This window comes from Dama dama, chromosome 12 (assembly GCF_033118175.1).
Source record: "Dama dama isolate Ldn47 chromosome 12, ASM3311817v1, whole genome shotgun sequence".
Lineage (NCBI taxonomy): Eukaryota > Metazoa > Chordata > Mammalia > Artiodactyla > Cervidae > Dama > Dama dama.
The window spans coordinates 59,008,557-59,022,191 of NC_083692.1; the positions used below are offsets into that span (position 1 = coordinate 59,008,557).

The 13,635-nt window shown below is 39.6% G+C and overlaps 1 protein-coding gene across 2 annotated transcripts in view; it reads left to right on the forward strand.

Moving 5' to 3' along the window:
* Positions 1-13,635, forward strand: part of L2HGDH (L-2-hydroxyglutarate dehydrogenase) — a 46,840-nt gene that overhangs the window by 20,782 nt on the left and 12,423 nt on the right. Inside the window, exons 5-7 of one of the 2 annotated variants that reach the window (XM_061157399.1) lie at positions 5,769-5,931; positions 7,075-7,109; positions 12,788-12,955. In XM_061157399.1, coding sequence (XP_061013382.1) covers positions 5,769-5,931; positions 7,075-7,109; positions 12,788-12,955 — 366 coding nt within the window. The remainder of the gene's footprint in view (positions 1-5,768; positions 5,932-7,074; positions 7,110-12,787; positions 12,956-13,635) is intronic. The other variant, XM_061157400.1, reaches the window with a different exon arrangement.

The following is a 13,635-nucleotide window of genomic DNA, read 5'->3' on the forward strand; positions in this document are numbered from 1 at the left end:
CCTCGAAGTGGGAGGTCAGAACCATTTATATATTTATTTTTGGAAGCAGCTTTACTCACTATGACACCACTAACACTACCTATTTATAGTTACTTTTAGAATCAGTTCAGTTCAGTCGCTCAGCTGTGTCCAACAGTGCAACCCCATGAACTGCAGCATGCCAGGCTTCCCTGTCCATCACCAACTCCCGGAGCTTCCTCAAACTCATGTCCCTTGAGTCGGTGATGCCAGCCAACCATCTCATCCTCTCTTGTCCCCTATTTTTAGAATACCTGATTCCTTTCTGCCGGGCTTCCCTGGTGACTCAGATGGTGAAGAATCTACATGCGATACAGGAGACCCGGGTTTGATCCCTGGGTCAGGAAGATCCCCTAGAGAAGTAAATGGAAACCCACTCCAGTACTCTTGCCCCGAGAATTCCATGGACAGAGGAGCCTGGTAGGCTAAAGTCCATGGGGTCTGAAAGAGTGGGACACGACTGAGCAACTAACATTACTACTACTGTATATCATAGGTCAGTAATTTCTAGACTTAAGGCAGTTTTGACATACTATTCTTTATCTCACTGTATTTCTTTTTTCCCCCATAAAATGGGATCTGACATAAGATGAGCAGTAGTTTGTGGTGGCTGAGAAGTTAGACAGACATAAATTTAAATCTCATATCTGCCTATTTAACAGCTGTTTACCTTAAGTTAAAATTTTTCTAAACCTCAGACTCCCTGTTTGTAAAATGGAGGTTGTTCTGAGAATTAAATAAAATAATATATGTAAAGCATCCAGGATATGTTAATCCTCAAGAAGTGATGGTTGTTATTTTGTGCTTTATGTGAGCAGTAATTCTGGTAAACTAAAATTGATTTTTTTTTTAGATACTTGGGTACTTTTCATGATATCTGATAAGATAACTTTTTTATATTCTTTTTCTCCTGGTTTACATTTTCCCCTTTTCCTAATAGTTTGTTTGTAAATACTTTGTTTATTTCCTTTAAGCCGTGTCAGTTCCTCTGTAGAATAAAATAGGCTATTTCAAAACATTGTTGAGAGATCCTCGGATATCTTCAAACTAGGGTTGTGAGTAACTCATAAGAGCTTGTTTTAGTCAGTTGGGGCTGCTGCAACAACGTGTGTGCTCAGTCGTGTCTGACTCTTTGCAACCCTATAGACTGCAGCCCACCAAGACTCCTCTGTCATGGAGTTTTCCAGGCAAGAACTCTGGAGTGGGTTGCCACTTCCTACTACAGGGGATTTCCCGACCCAGGGATTCAGCCCTCTTCCCTGTGTCTCTTATGTTGGCAGGCGGATTCTTTACCACTTGTGCCATCTGGAAAGTGGACCAGTTAGCTTATAAGTGTCAGGTATTTATTTCTCATAGAGGCTAGAAGTCTGAGATCAAGGCTCTGAAAGATTTGATGTCTGGTGAGGATCCATGTCCTGGTTCATAGACCATCTTCTAGCTGTGTTCTCACAATACTTAAGGGGTGAGGGAGCTCTCTGGAGTCTCTCTTATAAAGCCACTAATCCCGTTCATGAAGGCTCCATCCTTATTACCTAATCACTTCCCAAATGCCCCATCTCCAAATACTGTCACATTGGTCATTAGGTTTCAGTCTATGAATTTTGGAGGCCCACAGGCATTCAGTCTATAGCAGAACTGGTTGTTTATTCTAATACCATACTTAAAAGGAAAAAAAAAATTAGTATTAAAGAGATTAGAGAGCTGTGCCTGGGGGCAGGCAGTATTAATATATTATTAATATATTAATATTTAATTAACATTAATAATTATTAATTAATATATTATTAATATATATTAATTAATATATTTTATTATATTTAATATATATTATATAAATATTAATTATTTAATTAATTAATATCAATTAATATATATTATATTTAATATATTATATATTATATCATATAATAAATATTATATATTCATTAATATATATTGATATAGTAATATTTAATTAATATTAATAATTATTAATTAACATATTATTAATATAATATAAAGTATTAATAATACTTCCTGGGGGCAGGAAGTATTAATATACGGGAAATCTCTGTTCCTTCTGCTCAGTTTTCCTATGAACCTAAAACTGCTCTAAAAAATCAAATCTACTAAAAAAAATGGAATTAAACTTGCTTCCTATCTCTTATCTATACAGTGCTTTACAAGAATTATTGACTGCTTCCTGATTATAAAACAGCTAAACCTGTTTCTGTTTTATTGTTTTGTGTGATTTTGATAGTGTTTGGTTATGAAACTAAGATGTCAAAATCTCACTGATCTGTATCAAGTATTACCTGGCATTTGAGAATAAAACAATTTATAACCTCCCCCAGAGAGGCATGCTAATTTTCAACATGTGTTTCTGTTTTTATGTACTATCAAGAAGCTGTTTCAGACTTTAAGATTAGTGTAAAAAATAAATAAAAAGACATATGAGCCCCTGACCCCACTGTGGATTTGGTCATGATGTAAAAACAATATTGACTCTGGAGTTTGGGAAACAAAGTTATTGATTTTGTGATGGTACTGAAATCTTGGGGATTTGGAAGATTCCAGCTAGTCAACTGAAACAACAGTCATCTGTTGTATATCTGATAACTTTAGAAATTAAAAAAAAAATAGAAAAAGAAGGACCCATGGTTCTTTATATCATGCCTTCCTGTTAAAAACAAAACAGCATTTTGTACATCATAAAGACTAGGGATGAGTCTGGATATTGTTCTGTGCACCTACCTGACCATGTGATCCTCACACTTCTCAGAATGAGGTAGTGAAGTATGTATATATAGATAATCATGTGAATTTGACCAACATTTTCTTCTTTACTGTGTGCCCAGCACTACAGTGGGTACTGCAGATGTGAAGGTAAGACATTGCCATGATCCTGAAAGAAGTTAGAGTGTAGCAGAAGATAGTTTTAATATAGTGATAAGTATTATGATAGAACTGATACTCTGTCTTGTACCAAGGTACAGGAGAGCTTTTAGTTTAGTCCGGGAGTCTAGGAAAGTCTTCTCAGAGGTGAGCGCCCTGCTTGAAAGATGAATAAGTAGTGTCAGTTCTAAGAGAGGTGTACGTTACCCTTCCCTGAGGCCTCTGCAGTAGTGATCTACCTTATAGAAGGCCCCATTATGGTTATCAGTGTCTAGACATTTTTAGGGATGGCAATATATAGTGGAAAGTATACTTCGGTTTTTCATAATGGTGTCTTGAGTAAATTTCTCCCTTTTCCCCCAACTTCATGACCACTACCAGGAATGGGTGGCAAAATTTCCATGGGATAGGGTCTCTTCTGTTTCTTCCAGGCCCTCCAGAAAGAAACAGCTTGTCAGGGGAACTCTGAAAGGGTTTCTTGTATCAGATCTCTTTAAGAAGAAAATTAAGTGCCCCTAGTGGGAGTATCTGAGAAAGTTTTAAAGTGCATCTGTAAGCTTTGGAGGATGGCTCCTGACAGTGCTCTCTATGCCTCTCTATCCTGACTGCTTCCTCTGACCCTAGGTGTGCTGATCCAGCTGCCTTACTTTAACGCTATTGGTCAATCACATATTCCTCTAGCCTCCTGACTGACTTCCAACTCTTAGCTTTCCCTGACCCACTTGCCTGGTTCTTTTCCAACCACCTGACCTGCCGCGATATCAGATTCCAAGCTCTGACCTGGTGACCTGGACAGTGCTCGTGCAGTCTGCTGGCTGAGAGCCAGCCAGCCTGTCCCCTGACCCCGCCCTAGGTCAGAGTGTCAACAGCTTGGCAACAGGGATTTGTCCCGCCTTCCCCCTCATCCACATTCAGGCAAGGCACACCAGCATCTCATGAGGAGGGTCAGAGCCAAGACCAGAAAGGGAAGGAAGAAGGAAAGCTGTTAGGAAGGGTAAGGTTTGGTATATGTTTAAAGACAGCCCTCCAAAGTTCGTTCAGTCAGTAAATATTTGAGTGTCTCCTGTGTGTGTCAGGCATGTGCTAGATTAGAGGAGTAGAAGATGAATAAGGAGGGTATTTGGGATGATAAAAAAGATTGCTATGAAACACTTGTACACGTGTTATTTTGCCCCTCTGTTATCATACTTATCACATAGTTCTATGCTATGTAAAGAAGTTTTTGTGACTAAACCCTTAGTATTATCTTAAATTAGCTTCCAAGGTTATTGTATCCCAGATACTATTTGTAGGTTGAAGTTGAATTCTACTTATTTGACCTGTGAATCTAGGAATTTCAGGCAATAGGAGTTCTAGTGTAAAATCTTACATGTGTCTACTGTGTTGAAACAGAAGGAATGATTTCCTATTCTTGGCAAATGCTCTCAAGTTCTGGAAGCAAGACTGTTAGGAAAATGATGAATTTTGCCACATGTTAGGTTCAGCTTGTGAAAAGAGCCTGAGATTGTGAGCCTTCACTTTTAGTGCCATCTGGCCATTTGGAAACATTGGTCAGGGTTGAGTGGCAAAATCAAAAGCTTTTAAAGGCCAGACAGGTGAATGCACTGGGCTAGGGTGGAGCAGTGAATACAGATGAGATATTTAATATTATCAGATGTCATTTTAAAACTGTAACAGCAGTGCAGTGCTGCCCAGGAGGATGGTAGCACTTAAATTGCACTCAACTTCTGGGCTTTAGTTATCCTGGGAACCAGTCTGCCCTCTCAGGGGAAATTGAGAGAACTGATATACTCTTATATACAATAAGGCAACAGAAAATGATGCCATTTCCAAGCACTCACCAAAATGTCAGTATTTAGTGTGTGAAATTCTACTTGTATCCTTTTCTTCACAATTAGAAAAGGCCTATGCACATTCAACACTTATTCTGAAAAATTAAATATGTATGGTTGTAGATCATTCATTTATAGAGTTTAAACTTGTTTTGAGTAACACACACACACACACACACAAACACACACACACACACACTCCAACATAGCAACTAAATACCCAGGCTATTAATTTCTCCATATTACCTGAAGAGAAAGTTTGAATTAACCACATAAAATCTCCATTCAGTAGTTGCAGTCTTGAAAACAGATTCTGCAACAAATCAAATCAATACTCTGAAAACATTGTGAACAACTCTGAGCTCTCATTGAGTGTGCATGACAGATAATATGCTACTGGGAAAATCTTAGTGCAGTTTATATAAAGAAATTGGTAATACAGAATTTGACTCAGAATCAGATATGGTTAAGGATAAATAAAACTAAAAGACTCATTGTAGCAGCTGGAAGAGCCTGGAAAAATTAACTCTTCTAAGGAGAAGAATTATTTCCAGATTATAGAGGTTTTCTTATTTAGCTAGTATTATTTCTATTATCTGTTAGACAATTTGTATATGTATTCAGTATCAAATTTAGGCACTGAATTAAGAAAGCTTTTATCTTATTTTTCTTTAAGACTATCAGATGTTTGCCAGGAAAGGCTAATTGTGAGTTACCCATCAATATAAACAGTAAAAAAAATTCAGCCAAAGATAAAATTTATTGGACAACCTGTTGTTTAGTTGCCAAGTCATGTTCAACTCTTAGACCCCATGGACTGTAACCTCCAGGCTTCTCTGTCCATGGGATTTCCCAGGCAAGAATATTGGAGTGGGTTGCCGTGCCCTCCTCCTGGGGATCTTCCCGACCCAGGAATCGAACCTGAGTCTCCTACATTGGCAGGTGGATTCTTTACCACTGAGCCATCAGGGAAACCTCACTGGAGAGCCTATCCTCAGCAATTTTTAATTATATTGTCTTGATTTTTTCACAATTCTGTCCCAGGGTCTGATGGCTATTGATTGTCCTTATACTGGCATCGTGGACTATCGGCAGGTGGCTTTGTCATTTGCCAAGGATTTCCAAGAAGCAGGTGGCTCTGTTTTGACCAATTTTGAAGTAGAAGATATTGAAATGGCTAGAGAAAGTCCTTCGAGAAGTAAAGATGGTAAACTGTCCTTGTCTTTTCTGTTGAATACCTGAATTTACTTTAAAGAAACTTGAGACTGTTTCTGCCTAGGGTAGCGCTGACAAGAGGGTTACCCGGAGCTAGCTGCAGTAGGGCACAGAGCTGGAAGCAGGTGCAGAAGTGAAATTAGCTACCAAACACTTTCTTCTCCAATCGGTTAGACTCAGAATCCCCTGGGGATGCTTGTTAAAAAGGCAGATTTTAGCATCCCTCAGTCTTACTGAATCAGACTGTCTGGGGATAGGACATGACTCAGCCATTCTGAACCCCCCATCCCCCAACTCCCCCACTGTAACCTGCACTTAGAGTTTATTTTGTTTTGCTTTAGGGGCACAGATTTTTTTTTTTTAAACCAAATGAATTAGTTGTTAAGCTTTAAATTTGTTGTTTGGAAATTTGAAGGGAAAAAGAAGTAGTACTCAGTTCATTCTTTCTTGACAGGCCTTTAAGGAGATCTGGGTTATCTGAAGCAATCATTCTCCCAGTGTCCTTCTAAATTCTAAGATGATGAGCAAAATTGTTAAATAATTGAGATTGTTAGGCAGGTAGCATAATCAATCAAATTTATGATATAAGTAAATCATATTCTTTACCTGCTATCCATATGCATTATAGGTCTTTAAGATCACATGTGTCTGATTGGGAACAAATTTTAGAAATAGTTTATCATTGGAAATTTTGTGTTGTAATAACATTTGCTTCTCTATACAATCTAGAATCTGCAAGGATTCAGATAACGGACACTTGAATGACAAGTGTCATAGCATTCTTCCAGTGGAAAAATACATACCGATTTGTGATGGTTCATTTTATAGCATGTTTTCTAGGATTGTGGTTCACAGAAAAGCTGGGCTGTCTAGTGTGGGAGCTGAGGTGGGGAATGGTTTACAGATTAAATGAATTAAAATAAAATATGCTAAAAAACATGCCAGAGTTTTATGTATTGTCAAATATTAACTAGTTGAATCTTGTTACTTGGTGAAAAGAAAACTTTAGAATGAAAAGTAGGAGCCAGTCATGGTTATGACAGAGATAATCCTTGAAATTTATGACTAGAATAATATTTCATTAAAGTAGGCCTTCTTTTGCTAAAAATAAATCTTTCACTAATTTTTTTTTCAGGAATGAAATATCCAATTGTTATAAGGAATACAAAGGTAAAGATTCTTTTTTAAAAAAATCTTTATTTATGTCTGTGGCTGTGCCAGGTCTTAGTTGTGTCATGCAGGTTCTTGTAGTTGCAGCTTGCAGGCTCTTGGGATCATTAGTTGTGGTATGTGGGGTCTAGTTCTACCACCAAGGATCAAACCTGAGCCCCTTGCGTTGGAAGCACTGAGTCTTAACCACTGGTTCACCAGGGAAGTCCCAAGATTCTTAAGTAAACTACTTTCATCTATTATATCTGCTGTCATCTTCTTTCTTAAAAATTTGAATTAAACCACAGTGCTGTATTTTATGTCATTGAATGAAATTTGCCTACTGTAAAATTTATTCTGAGAAAAACCCTTTGGGAACAATGTAACAACTTTCATTCTAAGAAAGGTTTCAACTTGAAAATGTCTTCATCAACTGATTGTGCCAGCAAAGGATAGGATTATAAGCACTTGGAGTAATGAAAACTGATAGATGTTTTATCGTTTCTGCTTACTTATCTACATGAACTTATTATTAACTCTCTACTAATTATAAGACTTTGGGGACAGGGAGCAGACCGTGCAGGGAGAGATGGGCTGCTTTTCTTCATCTTCTCATAGTCTAAAACAAGAATTATTGAATAGCATAGAACTATTGCATTAGCTGTTTGTTCACCGAACGATCAGCGTTCAGTCAGTCAGGAGAGTAGAGTCATCGATGAGTATATTGTAGGAATTAGGCCTTACACAGTTTTGAAAGTATTTGGGGAGGTGAAAATTCAGAAGGAGAGTTAGTAGATCAGGAGGCATCTCCAGCCAGTTTCTGAGAAGCCAAGTGTGTCCGGCTGCTAAAGTTGGAATGCGAGCAGGAAGCTCTGTCTACCCCCAAGTAGTGGCTGGGGCAGTGCTTGGCCAGTAGGATGGGTAGTCAGGAGGTGAGCTGAAGGTGGAGCTGTAATTTATCAATACTTGGCAGTGGGTGTTTGGGCCAGAGGTGACCTTAAAAGAATAGTGTGGTTGCTGCTGTACCTCCGCTTCCCAGATCATATGCAGTTACTGTTTGGTCAGCTTTAAGTTAGAAGCATGTAAGGAAGCATCAATCCCAGCATAACCAAAGTGACACCGTAACCCCCCTGCAGTCCTTCCCTTTTCAACTTGGCATCCACTCACACCCCTTATAACTACCTTTATGAAATAGAGAAGAACAATTATGCTTCCATCCACAAGGTGCAACTATCTTTCATACACCTGAAGACAAGCTTTGTCTCCAAAAAGGATACTAAGTCTACTTTTATTGATCGTGAATGTTCATTTCTTTTCTATCTGAGTCACTCTCCCACTTTTAGATCCTGCAATATAAATCCTGGGATAAAAGGTTAACCACTGTTTAAGCATCTTGAGTCTCAACTGGAGGTAATTTTTCCTCCTAGGAGATATGTGGCAATGTCTGGAAGCATTTTTCTCATCACACCTAGTAGAGGCGGGGGCAGGGAAGGCACTGCTATTGGCATTTACTGGGTAGAGGCCAGGGAATCTGCTAAGCATCCTACAGTGTGAGAGACAAGTCCCCACGACAAAGGCATCTGGTCCCTCATGTCAATAATGCTGAAGTTGAGAAACCCCATGTTAGGTGATGGGGAAGTGGCAGAACTGGGTGTGCTAGTTGTCTCAGGCTTCCATAACATAGTACTACACACTGGGTGGCTTAAGCAGCAGAAATTTATTTTCCACATCTCTAGATGCTAGAAATCTAGGTCAGGGTGCCATCCGAGTTAGCTTCTGGTGTGATTTCTCGGCCTGAGGCTGGCTGCCTTTGTCCTTAAGTGGCCTTTTCTCTGTGCCTGCACACGTGCAGAGAGAGAGTGGGAGAGAGCAGTCTCTTTCCCCTATAAGAACACCAGTCCTATGAGATTAGGGTTCCACTTTACAGACCTTATTTAGTCTTAATTATCTCCTTAAAGGTCCTATCTCCAAATACAGTCTCATTGGGCATTAGGACTTCAATCTATAAATTTGAGGAAGACACAGTTCATTCCAGTAACAATGAGGGTAAAGAAAGAGTTGGGTAATTTATAGGCAATTATATTTATTTTAGAATAAGAAAGAAATACCCCTAGCTACTGCACTCCTCATTTCTGTCACCAGTCATGTGGTCATAACTGATATTTATAATTTCCCTCTTCCACTACTCATCCCAATGTCCATTTGCCCTTGGCAAGCATCTCAGCTGGTAATGGTTCCTAGTTCGGTGGGGCAACTCAAACTTCCAATTCTAAAGTGTCTGTGCGCTTAGCAGCCCTGCTTGTTTTGGGTTGTGGGTTCCTTTTTTGGGTTCCATTAACTTTTATAATAATACATGGGGAAACTAAAACATATCCCAGGAGAGCTACATTCCAGACATACTTCTGTTCATCATCTCTGAGCCCTCTATGTGGTAGCAACTCAGTGTTTCCTTGAGAGAATCGGTTATCCCACCCAGAACAGTAATTGCTTCTGCCTGTTGATTCACTGACAGGAGGAGCCCAAAGTGACCAGGTATGACAGTATCAATTTCTCACTTAATGGAACCATTGCTTATTTTCTAATGGAAGCATTTTTCCCTTGGAAACCAAGACCTCTAGACCATCAGAGCCAAAAATTGTAGGGCTGGGAAGCAAACATTTCATAAGCAGTTTATTATAATAGTAAGGAGCTACTCCCATTTTCTACCTCTTGGTTTCCAGACCTGTGAATCCTGGCTGTGGAAGAAACAACACCATGTATTAGTCACTGGTTTAGAGCATTTGAGAATCCTGGAAGACATTGCCCCAAGCCTATAGGTGTTGCCAGCCAGCTAGCGTTGTTACTGGATCTTCAAAAGCTCATTCTACTTTTTGCCACCCAGTAGCTTCAGGATTGTGGGGAAAATGGTAAAATTAGTGCCTTCCACAAGCATGAACTTATTGTTATGCCTCATTTCCTGGAAAATAAGCTCACTGATCAGAAGTAATGCTTTTGAGTAAAATACCATAATAGTGAATAAAGCATCCTGTAAGTTCACAGATGGTGGTTTCCATAGAAGTATTGCAGGCAGGGAAGATAAATTTATATCCAGAGCAAGTGTCTACTCCAGTGAGGACTAAGTGCTGCCTTTGGTTTTTGATTGAAGTGGTCCAGGGACCATGTCAGTGGCTGTGTTGATCTCTGCTGTTGGCCAGTTGAGCATTCACCTGTGGCTGTAAATAGATCAGCCTTGGTGAGTAAGTCCATGTTGCTAAACCCATGCATTACCTCCTTGCTACCAAAACCATTTAGTTCATGATGCCATTGGGTATGGACGGGGTGCCTGGGGACAGAGGCTAGCTAACATCCATAGGGCAGGTCATCTTGTCTACTGATTATTAAAATTTTCCTTTTCCATGATCACTCTTCAGTGAGCATTCATATAGAACTCAAATGTCTTTTTTATCCAAATCTGTTTTGAGAGATCCTTTCACATACCTTTTCTCCAGAGCTCCTTTTTCTGACCATCCAGCAAATAGTCATTGCATATGAAACAGTATAGATCCATACTTCTAGCTATCTCTCCTTCTAGGTAAGATAAATAACCAAGTATGACATTCCGTGTTCTGCCCCCTTGGGAAGATTGCCCTTTACTACAGTCCTTCAGGGCCACTCCCAAGTGGGGCGCTGGTGCTGTAGCTGTTCTTTTCAAGTGATGTCAGAATGTTATGCAGAACCATTTGTCAACCTGGCCTGTATTTTTTTCTTCCTTGGTCAGCTGATTACTCTCCACGGGGCCGAGGGAGCAGGTCCAGAGGGAGGAGATGATTTAGCAGTGGAGGTCATGGGCACTTGAGCCACTTGCCTCCACAACTTATGTGTGCCTGCAGGACCTATACATCTCTGATCTTGTATATTCCACTTCCTCTTGATGACAGAGTGTTGCGTACACACCCAGTTTTGTGGCCTGGTGAGTAAGACAATATGCAGTTCATTATGGGTAGTTCAAATGGTAACTTGGTGACCTGTGGTCAAGTGTTGAATCAAAGGCAGAAGCACTTTCTCAAAAGGAGGCTAATTACCTGCAGAGGATGGTGTAACTTTCTTCCAAAATCCTAAAGTTCTGTGCTGTGATTCCTCCCATAGGGGCCTACCAAATAATAAGTCAATGTAAATTAAAAATTTCCATTTTGGGTGTGAAATTAATGTTACTGAATTATTTAATAATTTTTTTCCTTTGAAATTGTTCCTCAAGTTTTTAAAAGAACTTCTAAGTTATTGCATTCTGGTACCATTCTACGAATTCTTTTATCTTTACGTTTATCATAAGACTTATCTTCATTTTATGTTCTAAGAACAAAAGAATTGCTGACTTTTCAAGTAGTTACTAGTAGATTAATATCACATGAAAATTTTTTTGTACTTCTGGTATATAGTTCTAGATGAACAGAAAAGATATTAACCTACTTAGAAGAGGCATTTATATTTTTGTTGACATAGTCCTTTGACTTCAAGGATCTTAAAACTTTCATGAGTTTAGTCTAGCTAATTTGAATTCACTGCAAAGAAGTTTCATCTGATTTTTGTCCGAAGTGTGGTTGTATAACTATTGAAAAGAGGCTTATCTTGGTAGCTGGGCAGAAATAGGATGAACACAGAGATAGCATAAGGATAAATCAGTAAAGTTTAGAAAGAAAGAGAACACTGAGGCAGATGAGAACCTCAAGGCTTCAGAAACAGGTCCTCTTGGAAGGAAATCTAGGAACAAGAAATTACATGGAGGGAGAAGGTATTAGTTGTTTCCTCTGTAAGAAATAAAGCAATAGAAATGGAGAATGGTAGGGAATTAGGGTTAAATGAAATCATTTAGGAAATTGAGTCACAAATTGGCTAACCCGATCAGAGTAAAGTGAAAAATATGCAGATGATAATCACAAATAAAATTTATGAGAAAACACAGCCTAAGATTAGTAGTCTCCTAGTCATTAAAACAAACCTTGGAAAAAAAAAAAGCAAAACTTGACCATAGTGTGCATTCTCAGTAAATGTGGGTTGAATGACTGAGTTTTGAAAAGTAGCCTCATTTTGCAAAGTAGATACTGATCAGAAGGGAGAAATTGGTTGCTGGGTAGATTACAGTTGGAATTGAGCAAGGTTATTGAGTGTGAAGCAACCTGAGAGTAACAGGATAATTACCCCTAGATAAGACAGGAGAAGCTATTTGAAATACAGAGGAGGCCGAATGGGTTGAGGCCACCTAAATGAAGGTGGCTTCATCATGCAATAAGTAGTGAAGAAGTTCCACGGTAGGTCTTTTTAAAAAAGAGCTGTGTGTATGTGGCTTGTTAGGTATCCTCGCTAGGTCAACCACTGTAACTCTAAAGTATAAAATTTAAGCTGATATCCTCTTGTGTGCCACTGCTCTGAGTTTCTACCTTCCAACTAAATGCTGAAGAACTTCTTTTGCTGATACTTGTATTTAATCTCATCTTTTAAAAAGAATAAAAAGATGGGAATTCCCTGGCAGTCCAGTGGTTAGGACATTTTCACTGCAGGGGCCTGGGTTCAATACCTGGTAAGGGAACTAAGATCCTGCAAGCTGTGCGATGCAGCCATAAATGAATGAATGAATGAATGATCCAGATCTGTGCCTTTATTGTCTTTGCTATCACCTATTCTTTCTGCTTCCCACAAGTCACTGTTCTTTTCTCTTGCCCTAGGGAGAGGAGGTTCAATGTCAGTATGTTGTGACATGTGCAGGACTTTACTCAGATCGTATTTCCGAGTTGAGTGGCTGCAATCCCAATCCTCGAATTGTACCATTCCGGGGAGATTACCTAGTCTTGAAGCCAGAAAAGCGCTATCTTGTAAAAGGAAATATTTATCCGGTAGGTAATGATACATCTGGCTTCCCAGGTGGCCCAGTGGTAAGGAATCCACCTGCCAATGCAGGAGACGCAGGTTTGATCCCTAAGTCAGGATGATCCCCTGGAGGAGGAAATGGCAGCTTGCTCTAATATTCTTGCTGGGAAAATCCTCTCCCATCAGGGCAGAGGAGTCTGATGGGTAACAGTTCACAGAGTCGCAAAGAATCAGACACAGCTGAGCGACTGAGCACACATGCACACCGTGATGCCTCTGCTTTCTCAAGAGGCTTGTGGGCAAAAAGGGAATGAAACAAAAACTTTTCCCAGGGTTAGACGCAAGAGATATCCTAAAGAGCTTTTTAGTTCAAGCATTTCACCTGTTTCTCTGGGTTAAATCACTACATCTTAGTTCTGATATCATGGCTATCCATGGACCATACAGTCCATGGAATTCTCCAGGCCAGAATACTGGAGTGGGTAGCCTTTCCCTTCTCCAGGGAATCTTCCCAACCCAGGGATTGAACCCAGGTCTCCTACATTGCAGGTAGATTCTTTAGTAGCTGAGCCATAAGGGAAGCCCTAAATTGTCAGTACTTGCCCACAAGTACAGGAAGAACAGTGAGGAAAGAACCTGATTCTCCCACTTCTCTCTGGAAGGAGTTCTCCTAAGAGAACTTTTCCTTGTAACAAGCCCCTATGCC